Source organism: Polypterus senegalus, chromosome 8 (genome assembly GCF_016835505.1).
Source record: "Polypterus senegalus isolate Bchr_013 chromosome 8, ASM1683550v1, whole genome shotgun sequence".
NCBI lineage: Eukaryota > Metazoa > Chordata > Cladistia > Polypteriformes > Polypteridae > Polypterus > Polypterus senegalus.
The window spans coordinates 14,820,421-14,845,966 of record NC_053161.1 but is presented as its reverse complement, the minus strand read 5'-3'; the positions used below and the strand labels follow the sequence as shown (position 1 = coordinate 14,845,966).

Here is a 25,546-nt window from a genome sequence, read left to right as displayed (position 1 = left end):
TATATATAGCAGTACATAACTTAAATTGCATTTTGTTAAACAATATATAAAGCAATGTCCAGTTTTCTTATTATATACAATATATATGCAATACACACACACACACATACACTTTGAGTGGTCACGTTTTAATTACAACTACCAAATAGCAAGTTGGTCCTCCAATTAGACTCGGAACACTGCAGGTTGTTTGCAGCAAGTCTTCTGCCACATTCTGAGTTTGGATGAAGGTTGCTGCCCACTTTAAGCTCCACTGTGTGCTCTAGTTACGCTCGAGCTGCTCTCCTAAAAGCCATTTTCACTTCTTCCACTGATGCCTGATTGGACTGAGCTCTGGTGACTCTGGAAGCTGATATGGCACATTAAGCTGAACTCAACCATTAGCACTCCAGAATCATGCCAGGAATGTGCATGAAAAAAATTATTTACAGGTAGAAGTGCTGCCACCATGATGAGATGCATCTTCAAGACAACGGTGTTCAGACATCGTGAGACATTCAGTTGCTTCTTTTGTCATATTGAGAAGCCAAATCTGTGCCATGAAAATATTCAGCTATGCCATTACTGTGCCTAAACCAGCCTGCACGGTTGACATCCTGTAAAATAGACCCATGGACTTGTGAGGCATTTGTCTTTCCTTCAGCGGTGTTTTGTCTTTATTAGCCCTCTCCAAGTATCTTTCCTTGTTATTTGCTAGTAAATATGAAATTAGGTTGGGTCATGAATGTTCTACACCATCTATAAAAAGGTATGAGAAGTCATTCTGTAATGCCTCTTTGTGCACCCTGGCATAGCTGTTAGCTTAGTAAATACAGCCGACTGTTACCCTGTGCCCTTGCAATACTGTACTCTTTGTAACTACGGGATTGCCATTATTTTATGATTAAGGTTGGTAAGCCATTTTCTTGAAAGTTGCAGCAAGATTGCTGTTTATGATTACTGCAGTGTGTTGATGTATTTGATAACCAATACCATGCCATTTTCAAAGTGAACTAAGTATTTTCTGCTCTTTGTTCCTCAAACACTCAACCCTCTGGTAGCTGCATTTCTGCACATACCTTAAGATGTTGTCAGTGATTAAGCAATCAAGAAGACCAACGGATGGCACACAGTAAACATGTATATTCATTTTAAAACTCTTAAGTGTGTATCACTTAGTTTATGAAAAGTTTTCGAATATATGATAACAACCAATCTTTGATTTTGTAACTCTGTTGTCACACCTCTGTTGTTTTGAAGTCCTTCTCTTTATAAAAATGTTTAATGTAGAAAAATGTTTTTTCAAACCACAAATTATGACTCCATAAACTCTGGGCCTTTGTCATAAGGTAACTAACTTCAAAAATGATGGCATCCATGATTCACACAGCATGACGTTCTTCATATAACTGAGCTTATCTCGTCTTGTATTTGTGATATTAAGATCTGAGAAAGAACAATTCCCGCAATCTGCAGGGACAACAAACAAAAAGACATGAGAAAGGCAAGAGAAGTCCGTGACCTTTATAATTCTGTATTCAAGTGAAGGTAAATTTGTCAGTCAGTCATTATCCAACCCGCTACATCCTAACACAGCGTCACAGGGGTCTGCTGTAGGCAATCCCAGCCAACACAGGGTGCAAAGCAGGAACAAACTTCAGAAGTTAAATATGTGTGTCAGACAAAAGCCACAAATTAGTATACTGTATGTGGAATCATTTTGGGGACTCTGGCCCACTGTCTTACTAATCCTGTACATTTAATATTTGATTTTTATTTTAATTAACAGTGAACAGCTAGGTCATAATCAATGAGATGAGATTTCCAGCCAAAATTGGCAGTCAGTTTTCAGAAAGTGCAGCTTTAAAATAGCATGTAGTACCAGCTAAAAGACTAATATGCTAATCAGATAAAAACAAAACAGACAGTTGGGAGTGAAGAACTGCATGTATGGCTTCAGTTACCATCACTCCCCAATTGCATATTTTTTGGGGGGGAAGGGTCACGTCTGGTAGACAGACAGATAGATAGACAACAGTAGCCCTGCCCACTTTTTTAAAAACACACCAAAGATAAGAAGCTGAGGTGTACACACACAGTACCTGTGGAAGAGCTAGGCCCAGGGCTAAGGCGCCCACCAGCAGAAGATGAGTTTCCATCCAGTGTGTGGCTTTTTCAGCACATCCTTCTGGGTATATAAATTTGACAGCTTCTATATACTTGAGATTTTGGACGCCAAACCCACACATTGTGTTAACCACTACCTGCGGAAGGACACAAGATATTACAAGATAGAAGTCAGCAGGGAAGTTTTATTTTGCTGTTGGAAAAATCTGGAGACCACTGTGAAGCTTGTCCTTTTTAATCTGTTTGGTTTTTTTCACCCATGTGCATTTCTGAACTATACCACAACTGAATTACCCATCATTACTTGGACGGCCGAGTCTTATTTATAGTGAACATTGTGTGCTGTCATTATGGGTAGTCTGCCTGTGGTAGCAGGGATAGAGCTCCTCCGTAACATCACACTGCCATTCTCCAAACTCACTCACCGTTTCTGTGCTCAAAAAACAGCCAATGTTGGATGGTTGTCATTCACAGAGCACAACCATACACACCCAGTGAGTATCACACAAAGCAGAGTCCAGTTAGTGTGCCCAGTAGTCAGTTACCTCTCCAGGGACTGCAGCACAGCAGGAGTAGGGCACGCCACACCGCTCCCTGCTGGGGTTTTCGAGGGTGCAATTAAAATACAAATTCTGAGACCAGTCAGTGAAATTGTTCCAGCCACAGCACAAGAACTGTCAGGAAAAATCAACAGGGAAACATAAAACCTCGGCTACCATAATAAATGCCTGTTTAATTGGGAAGATGATTACAGTATTAATAATTATTACCTCCTTTTGAATGTAATCAATAAGATTTTGCAGGTCAATGTCATCTCTGTAGTGGACTATTGCCTTCTTCACAAACTTCCCAAATGTTCCAGGGATCTAACAATTGAGGAACAAGCAAAATCAGGTATTTGTTAAATAATTTTACTTTTCTTAAAAATTCTTTTAATAAATAATACATTTTAGGGAAGTGAATGATTTGGCCTGTTATATCTAAGCTAGAGGTTCTCCCCTGGCTGGGGCACAAAGTCTTCTTTTATGTCATTTTTGTTCCTTGCTGTGTCATGTATTTATTTTATTATTTATAATGTTACTTTTGTTAATTACCTGTTGTATTTTCTTTGCCTGGGTTATGTGCCATCTGTTTTGTCAGTGGTCCACCAAGAGGTGGGGCCACCTGCCAATCACCACCAGGAACTGCCCACCGCCTTATACAGTTCCTGAAGATTCATTTTGTATGCACTGAGTCCTGAGGTCTTGTGATTTTTGTAAATTCAATGTGCTTTGTAATTTTCTTGATTTTCTTGGACCTTGCTGTTGTAATCTGTATTGGAACTTGTTTGATTTGGATTGCTTTCTTGTTGAAAGCAGTTCCATTTTGCCTTTGCACTCCATGGAACTTCATTAAGATTAGAAAACATTATTTGTGAAGCGTCAAAACTCACTCAAAACTCCAGAATGACAAAACAAAAACAGAATTTTAGGATTTTTTGCAAATGTATTAAAAATAAAAAACTGAAGTGCTCAGACCCTTTGCTATGACACTGAGTATGGCTCAGATGCATCCCTTTCTATTTATCTTGTTTAATATGTTTCTATGCATCTGCACAGTACCAATCCAACAATGAACCATACTGGTGGCATCATAATGCTGGGGAGTTGTTTGTCAGTGGCAGGGTTGAGGGACATTTGAAGTACAGGCATATCCTTAACGAAATGGTGCTCCAGAGTGCTCTGGACCTCAGAGTGGCCAAAGGTTCACATTGCAACAGGACAAAGCAAAGAGAACACAGCAGTGGCTTAGGGACAACTTTGTGAATGTCTTTGAGTGGCCCACTGGACATCTCTGGAGAGACCAGACAATAGCTGTTCACTGATGGACGTCATCCAGCGTGACAGAGCTTGAGTGGCTCCACAGAAAGGAATGGTTGAAAATACCCAAACCTGGGCATGTGAAATGTCATACCCAAGAAGACCCCTGGCTGGAGCTGCGTCAAGTAAGTACTGGCAAGTAACAGGCATCAAGTAAGTACTGAGAAAAGGGTCTGAATACAGTACTTGTGTTAATGTTATATATATAAGTTTTTTATTTTTAATACACTTACAAACATTCCTAAAATCCTGCGTTTGCTTTGTCACTCTGGCGTATTGAGTGGTGCTTGGTGTGGGGAAAAATGAATTTAAATGCTTTTAGCACAAGGCTGCAGCATAAGAAAATATTTTTTAAAAAAATGAATTGGTCTCATTGCATTGTAACTTCCTCAACTCTGCTTAATCCACATCAGGGTCGTGGCAGACTAGAGCACTGGGATGATGGCGCAAAAGGACCCTGGAAAAGGTGTCATTCCTTTACCAGCCCATTCCTTAACACTCACCTACAACCAGTCTAACTGTTAACAGCATATGGGAGGAGAACCTACTGAGACACAGGAAAAATGTACAAACTCCACAAAGGTAGCTACTGCACATGAAACGTGAATGGTGAATGCAGGTAGCTGGAGCCATGAGGTCACAATGCCAACTACAACTTCATTCTGCCACCCACAAACATAATATAAGGAGGAATAAAAACGGCAATGGGGCTGCTACTTCTACATTAAGACAGTTTGAAGAAACCAAATTCACACCGTTACTTATCTACTCTTAAAGTACAGGGGTGTATGGAGCTGCAGCCTGTCCTAGCCCCATCGTTCCTAAGGCAGGAAGCAGCCAAGGATGGGGTATCAGTCTACTGCAGGCTGCGCTCACTCACACTGGCCCAAAATGGCCTAATATGTTTGGCATGCGAGAGGACAAACCAAAGGAGAAACCCACACTGAGATCATGGAACTGATTAGGAACTGAATCCAGCAGCAACATCACCCTGGCATCAATAAGAAAGAGTGCAAATTGAAAAATGAAAGCTTGACAAAAGTGATTTCTGCTGGATTTTGAAAATATGCTTAATAGCATAAAAGCTTACCTGTTCAGAATAGAAAAATCCGAGCACTGCAATTGCCACCTGAGTTAAAAACACCAAAGTCAGGCTAACAGAGAACTGCAATGATAAGGAGAAAAAGGACTGAGTGAATGACGCAGACACAAAGTACAACCTGATGACACAAAAGCCTCAGGGCATCACTCTGGTCACTCTAAAGTTTAACTTGAAATATGAAAGCTGAATGTTAGTTCACTCCCTGTAAACTGTGCCAACGAGGCAGTTTACCGGATCACTCAATCTAACCCAACACCCAAAAGATCAAAAATATCATCAAATTAGAACCCAGTCTGAATACGGCGGGCAGGCATATGTTGATTAGTAAGTAGCACACAAGGAATGGGCTGTAATCGCAGGAAAAACGCGTCTGATACTAACAACTTTAATGCTGGACTATATTTTTATGTTGTTAACTTAGTACTTTCCTAGTAGACACTTGGACTCATTTTAGGTAAAAGTTTAGTGAGTGCACTTCTACAGAAGCTCTGAACCGCACAATGAAAAAAAAAAATCACAGGATAGCCCTTATCTCGTATGTATGGGAACATATCCTACACATATGAGATATTTTCGCTTATATATGGGATAAGGGCTATCTGTATTGTATGATGAGTCAGTTTGGACACATATACCAAAAATAACCTTTAAGAGATACCATGTGGCGGCCTTCAGTGTCATCTTTGGTGTGACTTTGAATGTAAGAAAGTCCCAGGTCCTTTTCTCAGATTTTTATGCTGAAAAAACTGTTTTCCACATAATTTTTCTGGAAATAAATAGACAATTGTGAATATATATATATATATACAGTATATATATATATATATACAGTATACAGTATAAAATTAATAATGCTAATTTATTTTGCTTCATAAGTATTTGGACAATTTTCATAAATTTGGCTCTATACGCCGCCACAATGGATTTGAAATGAAGAAATAATTACATGACTGAAGTGTCGGATTTCAGCATAAATTCAAAGCATGAGCAATTTAGGAGTGACAGCCACTTTTATACATGGCCCCCCCGTTTTCAGGGACTCAAAGTATTTGGACATTTGACTGACAAGCTGATCCATAGCCAGGTGGGAGCAGGTCCCTCATTATTTCATTAACTATTATTAAGTAAGTAGAAGGTCTGGAGTTGATTCCAAGTGTGGAATTTGCATTTGAAAGCTGTCACTGTGATCTTTCAATAGGAGGTCCAAAGAGCTGTCCATGAAAGTAAAATCAGGCCATCATTAGGCAGAGAAAACAAAACAGACCCATCTGAGAGACAGCAGAAACACCAAGAGTGGTCACATCAACCATCTGGCACATTCATAAAGGGAGGGGACACACTGGGGAGCTCAGCAACACCAGAAGGCCTGGACAACCATAGAAGACAAGTGTGCTGGGTGATCACAGAATTCTTTAATTGGTGAGGAAAAACTAGTTCACAACATTTAGCCAGACCAAGAACACTCTCTTGGAGGTTAGACCTATCATTGCCAAAGTCTACAATCAAGTGAAGACTTCATGAAAGTAAAGACAGAGGGTTTACCATAAGGTGCAAACCATTGATAATCCTTAAGCACAGGAAGGACAGATTAGACTTTGTAAGAAAAAATTCTAAAAACCTGTTCAGTGTTAGAATAGTTTTCTTTGGGAAAATGAAATACTGTAAAGATCAATAGGTATCAAAATGATGCATAGAGAAGAATATGGAGAAGAAAAGGAACAGCTTATGATATGTAGCATACTACATCATCTGTGAAACATGGTGGAGGCAGTTTTATGGCACGGGCATGTATGACTGTGAATGGAAGTCAGTCATTCGTGTTTATTGATGATATGACTGGTGACAAAACTTGCAGGATGAAGTGTACAGGGCTATACTGTCTGTACAGATTCAGACAAATTCTGCAAAACTGATAGAATGACGCGTCACAGTACAGATGGAGAATGTGCCAAAACATACTGTGACAGCAAACCAAGTGCTTTTCAAGGGAAAGAAGTGGAATATTCTTCAATGGCCAAGTCAATCAACTGACCTCAACCCAAATGGACATGCATTTCACTTGCTGAAGACAAAACTGATGGCAGAAAGTCCATTGAACAAGCAGCACCTGAAGATGGCTGCAGTAAAGGCCTGGCAAAGCATCACTAGAGTAGAAACCCAGCACTTGAAAATGGCCATGGGCTCCAGACTTCAGGCAGTCATTGACTGCAAAGGATTTTTAACCAAATATTGGAAATGATCATGATATTTATGATGATGGTAGCTTGTCCAAATACTTTTGAGCCCCAGAAAATAGGAAGGGGGAATGGCATGTATAAAAATGGCTGACTTCTCTAAACCGCTCAAACAATATTTTTGTTAAACTCCTTGAATTAAAGCTCAGAGTCTGTACTTCAATCACATCTTGATTGCTTTGTTTCAAATCCATTGTGGTGGTGCACAGAGCCAAAATTATGAAAATGGTTTCACTGTCCAAATACTTACTGTATAGACTCGACTCTACTTGACATTGATGGCAGTATTTTGCATTAACCACAAGTGTAAATCAAAATATGGTTTCCAAAATTTATTTTAGAGAACATTTTATGTTAATGTAAGAATCATTATACAGTTGTTCCAAGTCTTCCTTTACTATTTATTGGCAATTTAAATATTTTGGCACAAAAGTGTAATAATACCTTTATCAGGATTCATATCTCTTTATTAAATCCAATTAATCTGACAGCATATTGTTTATGGGGCACCATTACTAAAGGTAAAATTAATTATCAGAAAGCTTTGTTAATAGCTAAGAAGTATCCTCTATTACCAAAGGCTTGTGAAATCCAATATAGAATTCTTCATAAAACATACCCAGATAATTACAAGTAGAGTGTTTCCATCCAGACACTGATATTAATTTAATTGCACATTTTGTCATTCACAGCTAGACGTTCACCACGTTTGGTTTTTTTTTATTGGCTCGCCTACGGAAACAAAATGCATTCTTGGATTGTTCAGAAATTTGGAGATTTCATGTTTTTCAAAATAAAGCTTATTGATTTCTTTTAAGAGAACAAATCTATTAATTATCGCACTTTATTTCTAATCAGGTTTTGATTTTCCATTTATGAGTACAAGAGGATTAAGTCCAGTCCCTTTTCTAACCTCCGCCTTTCTCAAGTTTCTCGAGTTAGTTGAGAGCCCCAAAGCTCTTAGGCTGGTTGTGTGATTGTTTAATTTTGTTGATGTTCCCAGCATTAATATAATAACATATAAAAAAAGTACATCCAATAATAACTCCTACAATTGTTATCCTAAGTTTGAATATATGTGAATATTTACTTATCTTTCATTTAAATATTCAGACCTTATTTTTGGTTAATTTGACAGCCCTTGAAATGGCTGAACTAAAGTTATACCAGCCTAAATAGGTAAAGTTATCCAAAGCTTCGACTGCATTTCTGCAGGTGGGTTGTAGCGGGGTAACAGTCATTGTACGGGGTTGGTGTGGTCAGGGTGGTGATACCTCTTCATGGGACCCAAAATCTGTAGCTGCCCCGGCAACATAGTGGGAAGTAAAACTGTTAGGTTTGAATACACAATGGAGGGGGGTCTGAAAATCGAGGGGACATAGTGGACTCTAAGCTAGAAACTTCCCAAAGGTGTTCAAAAGCCATTAGGAAGGCAAACAGGTTATACAGAATGACGTGTGGAGTAGAAGTGCAAGAAGGTTCTGCTTACAGAAACTTCAGCTCTTGTCTCCATATTTCTAAAGAGACACAGCACTGCTAGAGAAAGTGCAGAGAAGAGCACTTGGGCCGATTCCTGCAAGTTACGAGGAGAAATTGTAGGAGTTGAGGCAAAAAAAGACTAAAAGGTGACATGACTGACATGTTTAAAATTATGAAGGGAGTTAGTACAGTGGATCGAGACTTGCATTTTAAAATGAGTTCATCAAGAACACGGGGACACAGTTGGAAACTTGTTAAGGGTAAATTTCGCACAAACATTAGGAAGTTTTTCTTTACACAAAGAACGATAGACACTTGGAATATGCTACCAAGTAGTGTGGTAGACAGTAAGACGTTAGGGACTTTCAAAACTCAACTTGAAGTTTTCTTGGAGGAAATAAGTGGATAGGACTGGCGAGCTTTGTTGGGCTGAATGGCCTGTTCTCATCAAAAGTGTGTAATGCTCTAAATGGCAGTTCGTTGGTAAAGTATTGTCTGTAAGGAAGCCTATGAACCACATGAGCTGAGCGGCAGTTCAGAGCCTCTGCACATAAACTTGTGGGTAACAACTGACACAGAAATACATTTTTTTGATGGGCTCCAGTAACAATACATACATTTTTGTTTGTATCCAGCCATTAGTTTGCCCAAACAGTCACAATTTATAAACCAACAATGCATGCCAGCTAGTGATGAGCCCTGGAGAGATGCCATCCATCACAACATCAGGACACTCATCAGTAGCATATGCCGGCCACCAGAGGAAATCCACAAAAAAACAACACAAAGACACCACACAGATGTCAATTGGCAGACATTTAACAGCAACATTTCTAAAACTTACAACTCTGAGGAGTTTAATGTTTTCTCGCAAAGCTCCAATGCATCCACAAAATGTGATGAAAAACATTACGACTCCTACAGTTATGAGGATAATAGCGGGGTCAACCAGAAATGTGTCTCGAACCGTGTCTGAAAAATAAATAAGACAAGTGAGGCCGCAGTCGGGAATGGGCAGCCAGGGGACAGGAGCTAAAGAGCAAGCAAGAGAACGGACAATAATTAGGTGACACGTGAGCGTAAATAAGGAAAAATAACAATACAGTGGTACCTCGGTATACATCCGTAATCCGTTCCAGATCCTTTGACTTATACCAAACAGGACGTATACCAGACAAATTTTTCCCATAAGAAATAAAGGAAAAATGATTAATCCGTTCCCATGAAAAAAAATCCTATTGTTATTGGCATATTATACATTGATGGGGTTGTATAAAATAATTTAAACACTGCTTAATACTAAAATACATAAACACAAAAGCAATTAGATGTAATACATGAAAATTTTACCTCACTTTACTTTTTAATAACATCTTTGTTTTTCACAATCGTAGATACCGTTGTTCTCGGCATACGGTATGCAGCAGCCATGTCCCGGATACGCATGCCACCTTCATACTTTTCAACAATCAATTCAAATTTATGTGAAAAAACACAAAATCGTGAAAATTCACATAGAGTTATAGCGTGGGTTGTTCACTCAATGCTAGCAACTGATATACCGACGCTCGTGGGCAGTCATGGCTTTGTCTCGAGAGAGGTAAACAAGGGTAACGTGCAGTGTTCTAGCATGCGAGTCATATTCCAAGCAAAATTTTTTTCATTCAAACAGGACGTATACCAAGTTGGACTTATTCCAAAGCAGATATATACCAAGGTACCACTGTGTTTTAAACTCTGTCATCCAGAATGCATGGTAATTCATTTCTTATATTCCTTTTTGCCAGTTTATAATGTTATCCTCTTTTGTTACTTTATATAATTAGGAGTTTGCTACTAATAGATGATGAATTATTGAACTATTTATCTGCCTGCTGTCATTGTAATTAATGCTGAAAAGGTAAAGCACCATTTAATAATTATAATAATAATTCATTTTATCTATAGATACCTTTCATGGCATTCAAGGACATCTTACAATAAGTAAAAGAAAAAAGTATAATAAAAGCAATTAAAATAAAAGAACATTATGAAAATATGGTCATAAAGTGCAAAAAACCATACAGTCAAAGAATAAAATGAGACGAAAGTGTGGGGATCATAAGTGAGCAAGACACGGGACTTGCTGGTGAGTAATGAATCCGCTCTCACTTGAAAGTCGCGTGCCTGGTTTAGTCAATGGCTGGTGAACAGTGTGTGCAAAAGTGCAGTTGAAAACAATTAAGTACTAGACATTAGAATGATAATTTGGAAGATTCATTTCTGGATGACTCGTTTTTACAGTTAGATAACTTAATTGATAATAATACATGCAGGCTCTCTTACTCTTCAACAAAAAGGAACCCAGCCAGCTCCAATAAGACTGGTAGAGGGGACAATGCAAGCATTCTGCAGATTTTCTTAAACAGAATTTCCCACTGCTTTGGCTTCCTAAAGTGGAATATATTTTCCCTTTGGGGAGTGAAGTGTTAGGTACAATGGGACATAAACCTATTAGTTTAATGATTATGTTGATATCCATCCATTCATTATCCAACCCACTATATCCTAACTACAGGGTCACGGGGTCTGCTGGAGCCAATCCCAGTCATCACAGGGCGCAAGGCAGGAAACAAACCCTGGGAAGGGCGCCAGCCCACCGCAGGACACACACACACACTAGCGCCAATTTAGAATCACCAATGCACCTAACCTGCATGTCTTTGGACTGTGGGAGGAAAACGGGGAGAACAAACTCCATGCAGGGAGGACCAAGGAAGCAAACCCAGGTCTCCTAACTGCGAGGCAGCAGCGTTACCCACTGCACCACCATGCTGCCCCTCATATTGATATATGTAGTTAAAACAACTGCAATACGCAACTGAACAAAACCAACAATTAATACACTGTCATATAAATGTGTCCTTGCTGTATTGTACTGTAAGGTTTCTAAACTCTTATGGGGCTCCCACCATGACACGCCGAAAACCATCTCTATGGAAGAAATGTGGCAGCTCGCCGCGAAAGCAATTCTGAAAAGATCAGTGTCACGCTATGAGCACCTGCCATTGATGGGTGATGCAAGGAACATTATAACTGCAGGGAACACTTGGCCATTAACCTGGTCATGACCCTGCCTGATTGCTGTATCTGTGTATAGGAGAGTGGCAGATCATGCTACAATAAATAACCGTGCTGTTTCTCTTTCAAGCTGAATAAAGTTGGCTTTGCTAAATACTGAGACTCAGCCTTGTGTTCTGGGGTGCAAGAGAGGGACTCACACATCACATGGTAACAGGAGTAGGGTCCTTGCACCGATGGATCCCAAAAAAATATAGCAAAACCCAGAGCAAGTTGAGGCTCTGGCGTCGCTGCTACCTTGGCGTGGCTGTGAGATGTGCTGCCAAAGGTGGCTCCCTCAGATGACCCTGAGTGTTTCCTATTCTGCTTTGAACATATGGCAACATTGATGCGATGGGACAGGGGAGCCTGGACAGCTATTCTAGCCCCATTTTTAACCAAGTTATACGGAATCTCCCTCCTGAAAGGCTCAATGATTATGACTACCTGAAGCAACAGATCCTACTCCACAAGGCTGTGAGTCCAGTGGTCAAGGGGCGCCAGTTTTGGCTATTGATCCGGAAATGAGGATAGATCCAGTACTTAGTGGAACTGATTCAAAGCTGGATCCACAGAGACCCTTTCGAGCGCATTGTGGAGAAGCTCGCTATCGATGATGTTCTGTTGGGGATAGACAAGAGCCTTTGTGATGAAATGGTGCAGAACAATGTCCACTTGCTGCTGGATCTGATCCGCAGACTCAAGGGTGCACAAGCTACCTGGAAACAATGGGGCTACCCAGGCTTGACCCCGATGTCGATCCAGCCAGCACAGACCTTCAGGGTCTCCAGAGCCACGAGTAGAAGACACCAGAGGGTGAACACCGTAGTGCGGATACCTGGCTCAGGATTGTCACTTCCCACCTGCAATGGCTATTGGTCTCATGTTTTGGGGTGCAAGAGAGGGACATCGCACATCACAGTACATATATGATGAATGAGAGAATCACCAGTGACAGAGTTGTCCTTTGCCAGCCATAATTCAGTTTGAACTTTAAAGACTTCTAAGTGAAGTGAATAAGAATCCTGAATCAGATGGGCAGAACGTGAACATCCGCTTTAAGCAGCTATCTGTGAAACTAATAGCACGCTGATGATATCATGTTTTGTTCTTTTATTTCGCCTTGAACAATTTCTCGTATTAGGAATTTTTTAGTTTTCGCATACCCCTTGGGGTCAGAGAGCAGGGTCAGCCATTGTACAGCACCCCTGGAGCAATTACAGGTTAAGGGCCTTGTTCAAGGTTCCCAGCAGAGTAGGATCGGGGATTCAAACCAGCAACCTTCTGGATACCAGTGCAGATCCTTAACCTCAGAGCCACCACTCCGCCACTTAATCACGCATCATGTGCTACAACACATCACCGTTTACTGTGTCACAAACAAATGAGTGAGGGGACGAGAAAAAGCCTACACTTTTACCAGTTCAAGGTACGGAGGTGAACGCCTGCTATTGGATCGAGTGAACAGAGCAACAGCAAACACTTCAACGGTCTGTGCACAGATCATCATTTGTGCATTGGCTAATTGTTAAAAATTATGTTTTAACACTTAAATGTATATTCAGATACGTAATACCAGTAGCTACTACAGCCATCAGTATTTTTAATTATGTGATGCTAAGGATTTCTGGCCCTTTCACTCTCTCCTAGCCATGACGTTGCAGAACAGTATATTGATTGACAAGACTCTTATCTTGATCTCACCTTTTTTCGTATCCCAGTCTGAATTGTCGTACCGTGTTTCCCTGAAAACAAGACAGGGTCTTGTATTAATTTTTGCTCCAAAAGATGCACTAGGGCTTATTTTCAGGGGATGTCTTATATTTATTCATGTACAAAAATATGCATTTATCCAAATTCAGTCATGTCATCTTCTTCTGGAATATTGTCATAACTCTCCACATTCAAACCTTGAATTTCAGCCTGAATTTCTTGCTACTCCAGCCTCTTTTAGGATCCTCCAGGGTCGTTGTGTGTTTGATGAATGGTTCGATGTGGTGAAGCAAAATGCAGACATACAAATGCATTCATGGTGCTTTTATATTCAAGAGTCGCATATTCCCCAAAGTAATGACACAATACATTTTAAAAGTCTCACATACCATCTCCTGTGCATCCCATCTTTTTTTTGCGCCTTTACAATATACCATCAGAATGTACAGCGGCTTATTTGAGCCACAGAGAAAAAAAATAAGGACATAATGAAAATGTCTATTTTGTGAATAAAGTGAAAATGTCGGCTTTAACCTTGTAGTTTACTTTATCATTAAAGCAGACTGTTGTAAACGTCATCTTAAAACCATCCCAGTTGTTAAATTGCTATGCGCTTCTAAGGATTCCTCCTGAACTGACAGCAGCATCGCCCCACAGAACACATTACATTTATGATATTCCAGCTCTCTGCACATTTAGAATTCTTAGATTTATACTTGATATCACTTTCATGATGAAATGCATTAAAATATTTATGTTACATTTTACAGATAAATTGTTAACTTTGTTTAAATAATGAATACTGCTAATAGTTACACTTATGGGGTGGCACGGTTGCAGAGCGGTAGCGCTGCTGTCTCACAGGGAGTCACGTCCCTTGTGTTCCCCGCCTGGAGTTTGCATGTTTCCACAGTGTGCTCAGTTTTCCATCCAAAGACATGAAGGTATGGGGATTTGGTGAAGCTACAATGATGGCAAGTGTATGAGTGTGCTTGTGTTCACCTTGCGATAAGCTGATGCCTCATCCAGGGATTTTGTTTTTGTGTTGTGCTGATGCTGCTGGAATGGACGCATCCCTGAATCGATGGGTGTAATCATTACACATCTTTTTTCAGAGATATTGTGGCGTGGTGTCCTCAGAATTTAACAGATGTTTCAGGCACATGCGTCACATCTTGTGAAGTATAAACCTGGCATCTTACTTTTCAGCTGACGATCTTGACTAGGGCTTATATTACAGAGCAGCCTGAAAATCATGCTAGGGCGTTTTTTTCGGAGTAGGTCTTATTTTCGGGGTAACACATGTGGCTCTCGCTCCCTTGAACCCCTGTCCATGACTCCAGACACCAGGTAAAAGTCCAAATATTGACTTTATTTTCTTGCCACGGTGCACAAAGCACACTCTCCACCACTATACTCATAAATACAAACAATAATTACAATAAACCAATCCTCCAGCTCCCAGACGCGTTGCCACCCTTCCACCCAGCTCAGCTCACTGTCTGGGAGCTCCCACAGTCCTTTTATATCTCCTGACCCGGAAGTGTTCCAATCCCCAGTCCATGTGACTCTCAATCACTTCCAGGTCAGGTACAAGTTCTTTTCTTCACCCCGTAGGGAAAATAGCTATTGTTCCTCCCTGCAGCATCCCCTAGTGGCCCCCACGGCATCCAGCAGGGCTGTGCATGAAACTCCATTGTCCATGATGTCCTGCTGGTCTTCTGGGAACCTCCATACTGCAAGGAGGGCTCCACCTGGAGGCTTGGGGGTATTGGCCGGGATAAACGGCCGGCCATCCTCCACACACAGTAATTTGCTTTGTTTTCGGCTGTTGTTCCAGTTGTGTACCTTGTGCTTTATGGGCATCTTTATCAAAATATTAGCTGTGCTACTAGTCCGAGACTAAGTAGTCAACATTGACCTCAGCATTAATATTTAATATAAGTACAGGGTGGGCCATTTATATGGATACACCTTAATAAAATGGGAATGGTTGGTGATATTAACTACCTGTTTGTGGCACATTAGTATATGTGAGGGGGGAAACTTTTCAAGATGGGTGGTGACCATGGTGGCCATTTGGAAGTCGGCCATTTTGGATCCAACTTTTGTTTTTTCAATAGGAAGAGGGTCATGTGACACATTAAACTTATTGGGAATTTCACAAGAAAAACAATGGTGTGCTTGGTTTTAACGTAACTTTATTCTTTCATGAGTTATTTACAAGTTTCTCTTTGTTTACAGCCATTGACATGTCGCAGATGTTAACACGTGAGGAGCGGATAGAAATTGTGTTGATGTCTGGTGAACGCAGTAACCGGGTCATTGCAGCAGATTTCAATGCAAGACACCCTACGACACCACCCATCTCCCATGCTACAGTTAGCAAACTGCTTGCTAAGTTTCGTGAAACTGGTTCAGTGTTGGATTTGCCAAAATGTGGGCGCATGAAAACTGTCACTAATGAAGAAACATCAGTGGCTGTCCTAGCTTCATTCAGCAAGAGCCCACAGCGTAGCACTCGCCACATGTCACTGGAGAGCGGCATTAGTCGAACATCCCTTCGGCGGATATTAGCTATTCACAAATGGCACCCTTACAAACTCCAGCTACTGCAGCATCTCAACGAGGATGACCCAGATCGGCGCACTGAATTTGCAGAATGGGCAAAACAAAAATTGGAACAGGACCCTCAGTTTACACAGATGATTTTGTTCAGTGATGAGGCAAACTTTTATGTGAATGGTGAAGTTAACAAACAAAACCACCACTATTGGTCTGACACTAACCCACATTGGATAGATCCCTCCAAGACTGATGGAACAAAAAAATTGATGGTATGGTGTGGTATATGGGGTACAAAGATAGTGGGGCCATTCTTCATCAATGGAAACCTCAAGGCCACTGGATATGCGAAATTGCTACATGATGATGTGTTTCCCTCTTTATGCACTGAAGCTGGCACGTTCCCGAGTTTTTCCAGCAAGATGGTGCACCACCACATTATGGGTGTCAGGTCCGAGAATTCCTAGATGAACAGTTTCCTGGAAAGTGGATTGGTCGTCATGGGCCAGTTGAATGGCCCCAAGGTCTCCCGATCTGACCCCCTTAAACTTTTATCTTTGGGGTCATCTGAATGCAATTGTCTATGCTGTGAAGATACGAGATGTGCACCACCTGAAACTACGGATACTGGAAGCCTGTGCTAACATTTCTCCTGCGGTGTTGCTATCAGTGTGTGAAGAGTGGGAGAAGAGGGTTGCATTGACAATCCAACACAATGGGCAGCACACTGAACACATTTTATAAGTGGTCAGAAACTTGTAAATAACTCATGAAAAAATAAAGTTACGTTAAAACCAAGTACACCATTGTTTTTCTTGTGAAATTCCCAATAAGTCTGATGTGTCACATGACCCTCTTCCTATTGAAAAAACAAAAGTTGGATCCAAAATGGCCGACTTCCAAATGGCCACCATGGTCACCACCCATCTTGAAAAGTTTCCCCCCTCACATATACTAATGTGCCACAAACAGGAAGTTAATATCACCAACCATTCCCATTTTATTAAGGTGTATCCATATAAATGGCCCATCCTGTAGTCGACATAGACCTCAGCATTAATATTTAAAGTAGACCATCTAATGGAATGTATTTCATAATGCATGTAGTAATAAAATGCATTGCATTTGTCATTCCAGCAGACGGTGCATTACAAATATTCATAGTAACATTGTGCATTACAACAGATGTGCCATTTGCTGGAATGACAAATGTAATGCACATGTCTGTTATCTGCCTTTTGGTATAGGATTTGTAAAAGCAGTACTAATGTTTGTGACGTATCATCAATTGGAATGAAAAATACAATGTATTTTATTACTACAAATGTTTGTGATTTGCCATCTGTTGGAATGAAAAAGGACCTTGTCCTTTTATTAAGGTGATCAAAGAAGGAACAAACAATACCCATAGCTGAGCTGTTAACCAGATTTGAAAGAAGTGCACATCACATCACATCGCATACTCATTCTCGCTTTTCAATCCCTGTACCTTACCTGTGGCCTTCTGGATCTTGGCATACACTCCGATTGCAATGATAACTAAGGACAGTACCTGGAAAAAGAAAACGGATGATTTTGTTTAGCCCTTACAGATCTACCTCGGAGATTTATTTCAATTCTTTTTTTCTCTGAAGTCCAATGGCCAGCACTGCAGTAAAACTAAACCAACCTTTGGAGACATGGGGGGTCTGAGGGAGGGAGAGGATATTCACTCCGGGTAGCTCTTGCCACTGCCACCGACTCCAAACTCACCTGGCTGTGGGCAGGAAGAGGCTCCCTTGTTGTCCGTTGCTGACTGGAATGCCATCCCCTTGTCGCTTCTGTCCATATCTGCTGCTATGCCAAGTTAATGTTATCATGGGTGTTGTTCTTTCATTTTGTTGTGGATGTCTGATGTAGGATTTGGACAAGGTTTACGTTTATTCTGGGGTTTTTGAACACAAGTAATAGTTGCATACATTTATTTTGCTCTGAAAAATGTTTTTTACCAAGATGCCATTTTGTTTTCACTTTCCATCAATAGCATCAGCTGTCACTATGCCATTCACTCCCAGAATTGCCCACAGTTGTGTGACAGGTGACTTCATCAAGGTGTCACCATATCAGACCTGATGTGTGCTTCCTGGGAGTGTTTGTGGGCCAACCTACAATGGCTTTGACCTCTGAGACATAACAGTATTCTCAGATCAGAGGGTGGTGTTCCAAATTTAGGGAGATCAGACCCTTTGGCCTCCCTGAGAAGGCCTATGCCAGGGTGCTGGAAAGGAAGGCCGGCGGTCTGTTGAACCTCCGATTCAGGAGGAACAATGTGGGTTTCATCCTGGTTGTGGAACACTGGAGTGGCCTTTTACCCTCACAAGGATTCTGGAGGGCCCAGCCAGACTACATTTGTTTTGTGGACTTGGAAAAAGCATACGATGGGACCCTTCAGGGTGTCCTGTGGTATTATGGGGTACCGGCCTACTGTTGTGGGCTATTTGGTTCCTGTACAGCCAGATCAAAAGCTTGGTCTGCATTGCTGGCTTGCTCTTGGTGGGTGTTGGATTTTGCCAGGGTTGCCCTTTGTCTGTTCATAATTTTTATGGACTGAATTTCTTGGTGCAGCCAAGAAGTGGAGGGGGTCTAGTTCAGTGACATCAGGATTGCATCTCTGCCTTTTGAAGATCATGTAGTCCGGCTGCTTCATTGTGCATGTGACCTTAGGCACACACTACGGGGGGTTGGCAGCCACACGTGAAGCAACTGGGATGAGGATCAGCAAGTCCGAGGTTATGGTCCTCATCCAGAGACAGGTGGAGCGGCCTCGCCAGGTTCATTGATGAGGTTCTGCCTCGAGTGGAGGAGTCTAAGTATTTTGGGGTCTTGTTCATGAATTAGGGGAGAAGGGGAGCAGGAGATCAACAAGCAGACTGAAGCAGCATCTGTGGATGTTGTACCACTCAGATGTGGTGAAGGGAGAACTGAGTCAAAAGGCAAAGCTCTCGATTGACTGCTGAATCTTTGTTCCTGCCCTCGCCTATGGCCACAGGTATTGGGTAATGCATGAAAGAACAAGACCCCCAGTACAAGCAGCAGTGTGATGAGTGGTCTGCGGCACAGCCCAGTATTTAAATAATTAATTGCGTTCTGGGAAGTGCAGGTGTGTGTGAGCTCGCTTCACTTCAGGGTTGATTGGGGTGCTTGGCTGGTCGCGCATACACGTGCAGAGGTGAGCGCATCAGTCGGGGGCCTCGTTCACATCTCAGAGTGGGCAAAATACCAGACTGGTACCCAATCAGGGAAGATAAAAAAGGAGCCTGCTCAGCAGAGAGAAGAGAACCGGAAAAGATGATGAAATGCAAGAGCAAGACGGGAGAGAAGGGCAGGAGTGGGATGGAGCCAGTGCCACACAGAGGGGAAGCAGGCAGATGGGCAAAGTGAGCCCTGGTGGATGACACTCAGAAGGGGGCTGAGAGTTGCTCCTGTTGAGCAGTCTGACAGTGACCGGACCACTTCAAGAGGACACCCATATAGCCAGGAAATGGCAGCGGGAGTTGTAAAGCTTGGTGTGGCGCCCCATACACACCAACAGTCTGGTAACAAGAGCCCGAGTGGCACCAAAGGGTTGTCTGTGCCCGCTGGTCGACATCTCCTCGCGCTGCGGAATCCAAAGTAAGCAAGCCAGGGAGACGTCAGATCTTAGAAAGCAGCACGGAGACTCATGGTTTTTAATGTTGATGTTCTCCTTGTGTTTAACCTTATTTTATGGAAATACTTATTTGGATTTTAACCTCCATTGGATACTCAGTGATTTTATGGATTATTTATTCATTTACTGATGATTGATTTTAAGCACTGCACTTTTGAACGCTGCATTTTGTTTGGTTTTAATAAAAGCACTGGCACTTTTTGCACCAATCCCTTGCTGAATGTGTGTGACCTCATTTGCCCGGTTCATCTCGGTACAGGACTACCGACGGGTTGAGAGGCTCCCGAATGTGGTTAGTGAGCGTAGAGCCGACCCAACCTGTCACAAGCAGAAATGAGTTTGCACTGCAGGGTGTTTGGGCTCAGCCTCAGAGACAGGGTGAGGAGCACAGACATTTGAGAGAAGCTCAAAGCAGAGCCGCCGCTCCACCACATCAGAAGGTGCCAGTTGAGGTGGTTCAGGTGTCACCTGGACGTGTCTAACCAGGAGAAGACCTTGGTACAGACTTAATGTGGACAAGGTGGTGGGGGAAAGGGACATCTTGGCATCTTTGGCTTCATCAGGCTGTGACCTCGGACAGACACTGGGACAAGGATCAGCCCCACCAAGTCTGAGTTCTCACCAGGTATAGGGTGCAGTGATCGGCTTTTTAGGGGCAAGAATTGAATGGATGGGTTGCAAACTCTGCTTTTGTGTTGAACTTTATTTTTTGAATATCATCTTAGGCTTTGATGATCAATCATTTGATCTTCCAGTACAAACACGGCACATATCCTGACAACATGTTTCCTTCTGGTGCTTTTTTTAATAAAAGCATTCGCTGTCTCTTTCAGGACAGTACAGTTAATAAGGCTGCAGTCACATGATGGGAGAATACTGGAGATAAAAGACGTCGCTAACCAGAGGTGTGTAACGTGTGCAGGCCTCGATTCTGGTGCTCTAAGGTTCACTGGGGGTCGTTATATTTTGTCTTGAACTTTTACATACTTTAGCATGTGTTTGCTTGCCTTGCATGCTGACTTTGCTTCTGTCTTTATGATTGTTTTATTCTAAAAGTCCACAATGTAACTTCTACACTTCCTCACGCCCGTTTCATTGTCGCTGCTCCCTGTGCACCATAGGTTTGGTTTCTCATGCAGGAAGCCTGACCCCCTGGGGCTGAAGGATTAGGGTGTAGTTGGCGTCAACCCCTGGGGAACCTGCAAACTTAACTTGGGTCCAGCAAACTGTGAAACTGAGGGTCAATATTGGACTTAGATGGAGGATGGACAAGAATTTGAAGAATGAAACCAGAAGAGAGACTTGTAAACAGAAGACGAGAGCACCAAATGAAATGGACAATGCTGAGCCGACATCTTGGGAGTTTGGGATATTCCTAAACACAGGAAGGCTCAATTGTAGAGCAGATTTGAATATGGCGTCTTGAACGGTGAGCAGATAAAGAACCGAGAAGGAATAAAAAATGTCATTTTAGTAACAGGTGCAAAACAGATTCACTCATAGGCCAAAAGCAAGAATTCTGCATTATTTTGACTTCTGTTTCCCCCCTGAGTGGAAGTCATTTTAGCGTGTAGTAATCAATCATCTTTAAATGAAAGCTGCACCGAATTCAAGACGTGAAACCGATCTCCTCACTCAGTAAATATGGAATTGGTGGCTGCCTCAAGTTGCACACACATCGCAGCCGGTATGGCGAGGAGCAGGTTTGTTTTCTTCTGCTGGTATGGCTGCTTCTTGATGGCATTTATCATTTAAACATAAAAGCTCGGCTGTCAAGGAGTGAGATCTCCTGTGGGATCTGCCATTTCCACTCCAGTTTGTCAGCCGAGGGGCTCTGAAAGTGCGATTAGAGAGTGGGCAGCAAGAAAAAAAACAAATCGACGCTGAGGCCCACTTAAGTGGTGCAACCAATGGCAAGATGGTGAGACCAACGGAGCTCATCTATTTAGCTAACCCGTCCCTTTGCTGAATGGCTTTGGTGACACCTGCACTATAAATGAGAATATTTCACTGGGCTGCTTTGCTGGCACTGATGGCTGCCGTTGGCGTGCTGGTGGCATGCAGTGCACTTGTGACTTCTCAGGGCAGTAGGGGGGCTACACTCACAGCGCTGAGGGACACCACTGTCAGCTTAATTTCCAATTCTGGCATGCAGTGCGGCATAGTGGTTAAGGCTTCAGACCTCATACCCTGAGGCTGTGCGTTCAAATCCTGGGTGACCATGTCTGAGTCACTTGACCTTACTGTGCTTCAATTGGAAAACCAAAAGAAATGTAACTGATTGTATCATAAATGTTGTAAGTCACAATGGATAAAGGCATCAGCCAAATAAGTAAATGTACATGAGAAGATGTCTGCCCACCTCACCCTCTGCTTCCCATCCGCACACTTCACGCCTGATGTGCCACCTCTTTTAGTTTGATCTCATGTGACGCCTTATCAAATGCTTTCTCAAAATCACGATAAATGATATCATGTGCACCGCTCTGATCACATTCATTGAACACTGCGCTTCTAAAAAGCTGATGACCAGAAAATGAAAAGCACAACAGGGTGAAGAAAAGGATTGTTTGCCAAAAAAAAAAAAAAATCTAAAAATTTAAATGCCAACTCCAACAATACTACAAGCAAGGAGCTCCTCAGATTTGTCACTAACCAAACTAAAGTACGTGAACGGTTCTCAGTTGGAAATCGTATTCCGAGTTGTTCACACCACCGTCTCAAACAAGCTGGTGACATCGCTGCCAGCAACATGGCTGCCAAACTTTTAAATACGTGTATGAAGATGGGACAAGGATGTAGCTGAAGAGCTCCGTTGCTCTGCTGAACAGCCAATCAGATTGCACGATGATGCTACACGATTTAGACAGCAGAAACACTGAGAAGGGAGTGGCGATGCCAACAGCAGGGCATGCCTGTCTGGTACACACGTCTACTCGGTAGTCACCATTATTGAGGAGTCAGACAATACTGCCACAAGCCTTATCTTATAACAGCGCCACACGAGCCACTGTTAAGATGGATGGATTGAGAGAGACTCAAACGTCTCAGCGTGTCGCGTAATTTTACTTATTTGGCTGATGCCTTTATCCAAGGTGACTTACAGCATTTGTGACACAATCAGTTACATTGTCAGGCAGGTCAAGTGACTCGGTCGTAGTCACACAGTGACAGTAGTGGGACTCGACCATCAGACACCATCTGGTGTGTGCAGGGCTCTGGATGTCTGCAGTTGCACTCTACTGCAAAATGTCACGGAGATGGTGTTACAAGATGGCATGATTTGTAAAGGGAAACAAGAAACTATCAAAAAGAACTGAGATGGAGGTAAAAAAAGGAGTAATGACAACAAGGTGAGACGACAACCTGAAGAACACGAGGCTGTCCCACTCCAGCACTCCATGGCAGTGGCTCTCAGCACAGAGAGCAGACCCCGCTGAGCCGCAGCTTCCTCCGAGTTTCAGCCAGCGCTGCACTTCTATTTGTAGTGACTCCCTATTTTTAGGCAGCAGCCGTTGAAGAAGTGGAGTCACAGTGAAGAGACAGCATGGAGGAGAGTCCAGCAGCATTCAGACTTGGACAAATGCAGCACGGCAACAGGCGGCCACCATCTCGGCTTATTTGACAGATCAGCAGAGAAGCGGGGTCAATGCCCACTCGCCAGCCCACCCACCCGCTCTGCTGACATTCAGGAAGTTAAGTCGCCTGTCTCTGCTCATCACATCGGCCTCAAATAACTGACTGAGGCCAGCAAAATGAAACAAAAGAGGTGGATTAGAAAGAGAAAATGTGTGCAAAAAAAAAAAGGGGGGCGCAGTGGAGGTGGTCCCGGTGACCATGAAATCACTCAAGCGAGTAGGCCAGCCTGAGAGCCGAGCACAGCTGCATCACTTCAAGGCATTCGGAGTTTGGGGGTCTTCATTTTAAAGCAGTAAATGGAGACCTTTGTGAGGAGCAATGTGATACGAGAGGCCATGTCGAAAGTAGCCTAGAGAGTAAAAGCACCAAAGTGCCAGCATGGAGTTACGAGCCACAGAAAGGTCACGACTGGAGTGAGGTGCCCACTTTCCTCATGCAACCACCAGTAGACGACACCTCACAATTCTAACGGACAGTCGTGTAAAGCACAGTTTCCATGGGTGGCGGGTGGTGGAGCCTGTTATGGCAGCATCATACACAAGGCAGGACACCCCCCAGGATGTAGGGCCGGCCCACCCCGGAGCACAGCAGACTAGTCGAGAGTGACCTGGTCTTATGTTTTCATGCTGTCATGGAGTCAAGTCCACCCTGACTCAGTGAGGGTCCTGGGTCAGGAAATTAAAATAAAATAAAAGCAGCCTTTCAATACACAGAGAGGTACAATAAAGAGACCATTCACAACTTCACGGTTGTTAGTAGCCTTGACTGCTTATTCAGATAAAAGCCCTGCACGTTCACTGCCATCTGAAAATGGCACTAGCCAAGTGTGTGCGGACATTCTGTCCATGTGAATTCCTGGATTGTTGAACCCGAGAATTGCTGCCATCCCTCAGTGAATATTCTGTTCCTGTCCTACCATGTGCTTCACATTTACACCTCAGAGTGCTGTACAGTTTTCAAAAATAAAAATGCACAGTGTGACATAAAGAGTTACAGAATTCATTTTCTAACAGTTAATAAAATGGTATGCAAATCATACTCACCCAAAATAAGAAGCTGAAGAAAAACAGAAAATATCGAATCCAAGGATTAATGAAAGAAAAGGTCTCAGCTCTGTCGAAACTTAGTGGTCTGTCCATTGTGCCAACTGCAAGTGAATGCCCCAAACGCCGGGCACACCCTGTCACTCTCATCAGCCTGACAGATATTATGGCCAATGGCAGCCAATCTATGTGAGTCTCGCAGCTCCAGGGCATCATGTTTCACACAGAGGGTCTCAGGCCAGGGGGCAGGTCTGTGGCTGCTGTTGAGAAGGCATGGCATGTCGTACAAAGGGCAGGCAGCGACGGCTTGGCAGCTTCAAAAATCCTGCCAGGAGATGTGGGCCTCCATCAGGAAAGGGGGAGGTTGAGCGTCGCCTGAAGATTCATTTGAAGCGCCCACCTCAGCTGTCAGATCGACTGTTTGAGGGCATTCACAGTCAACTGAAGAGCGAACACACTTCATACACCCCAGCCGCTGGCGCTGCGGAGCCAACAGACGCCTCATACCTCAAAGAGCGCAGGCTGCAACAGATGGGCTTGCTGGGTTATGTGATTTCAGTTCATTTTAGAATCTGTCGTTGGTGTTTCATCCTTTTCCACTTACTAGTGTTTTTAAGCACAACAAAGTGAAAGTTGCCATCAGTTTTTGCTTTTGAAAAATTGTCTAAAATTATTTTGAGGCCATTTCTGATGCCATATATACATTTTTTTTTATTTATGGGCACCACCATTCTAGAATTACTGCAGTTAGGATGGGACCTCCGGTTTTCAAGGGGGAAGGTCAACTAGACATTCAAACAAAACTCTTTTCTCTTAGCTTTTCTGGTTACGACATTGTAGGCAAGTTTCTTTGCCTTTGATTATCATTTTGCATATTGGGTTTTGGTGTATCATCAGGCAATATATCGATTTTAGTCTTTGTTTCCTATTCAACAACATCTCTTCTCTGGATCCTTAGCAGTACACTGGGCACGTCACAGATGTTAGTGTGTAGCCTGGGGACCATCCCAGCCTAACGT

The 25,546-nt window shown here is 42.6% G+C and overlaps 1 protein-coding gene across 3 annotated transcripts; it reads right to left on the bottom strand.

The window, feature by feature from the left end:
• Positions 1 to 23: 23 nt before the first annotated feature.
• On the bottom strand, positions 24 to 24,975 carry tspan33b (tetraspanin 33b). Of its 3 annotated transcripts, XM_039760782.1 has the most exons (8): positions 24,528 to 24,975; positions 17,652 to 17,709; positions 9,625 to 9,752; positions 5,056 to 5,130; positions 2,877 to 2,972; positions 2,652 to 2,780; positions 2,082 to 2,243; positions 24 to 1,449 (listed from the first exon to the last, which is right to left on the bottom strand). In XM_039760782.1, the coding sequence occupies exons 1-8, from the start codon at positions 24,741 to 24,743 to the stop codon at positions 1,381 to 1,383; spliced, it is 933 nt and encodes a 310-aa protein (XP_039616716.1). In that variant the 5' UTR covers positions 24,744 to 24,975; the 3' UTR covers positions 24 to 1,380. The 3 variants fall into 3 exon arrangements, with proteins under 3 accessions (XP_039616716.1, XP_039616714.1, XP_039616715.1); XM_039760780.1 differs by having other exon boundaries at positions 24 to 2,243; XM_039760781.1 differs by lacking the exon at positions 5,056 to 5,130 and having other exon boundaries at positions 24 to 2,243.
• Between the last annotated feature and the right edge of the window lie 571 nt (positions 24,976 to 25,546).

Bases quoted from the DNA above. Each gene is read 5' to 3' on its own strand.
- tspan33b (XM_039760780.1), bottom strand. From the start codon at position 24,743: ATGATGCCCTGGAGCTGCGAGACTCACATAGATTGGCTGCCATTGGCC. The intron at 17,710-24,527 runs GTGAGTATGATT...TTCTTTTTCCAG, and splicing joins TCTTCAGCTTCTTATTTTGG to GTACTGTCCTTAGTTATCAT. The intron at 5,131-9,624 runs GTAAGTTTTAGA...TTATCATTGCAG, and splicing joins ACATTAAACTCCTCAGAGTT to TTCTCTGTTAGCCTGACTTT.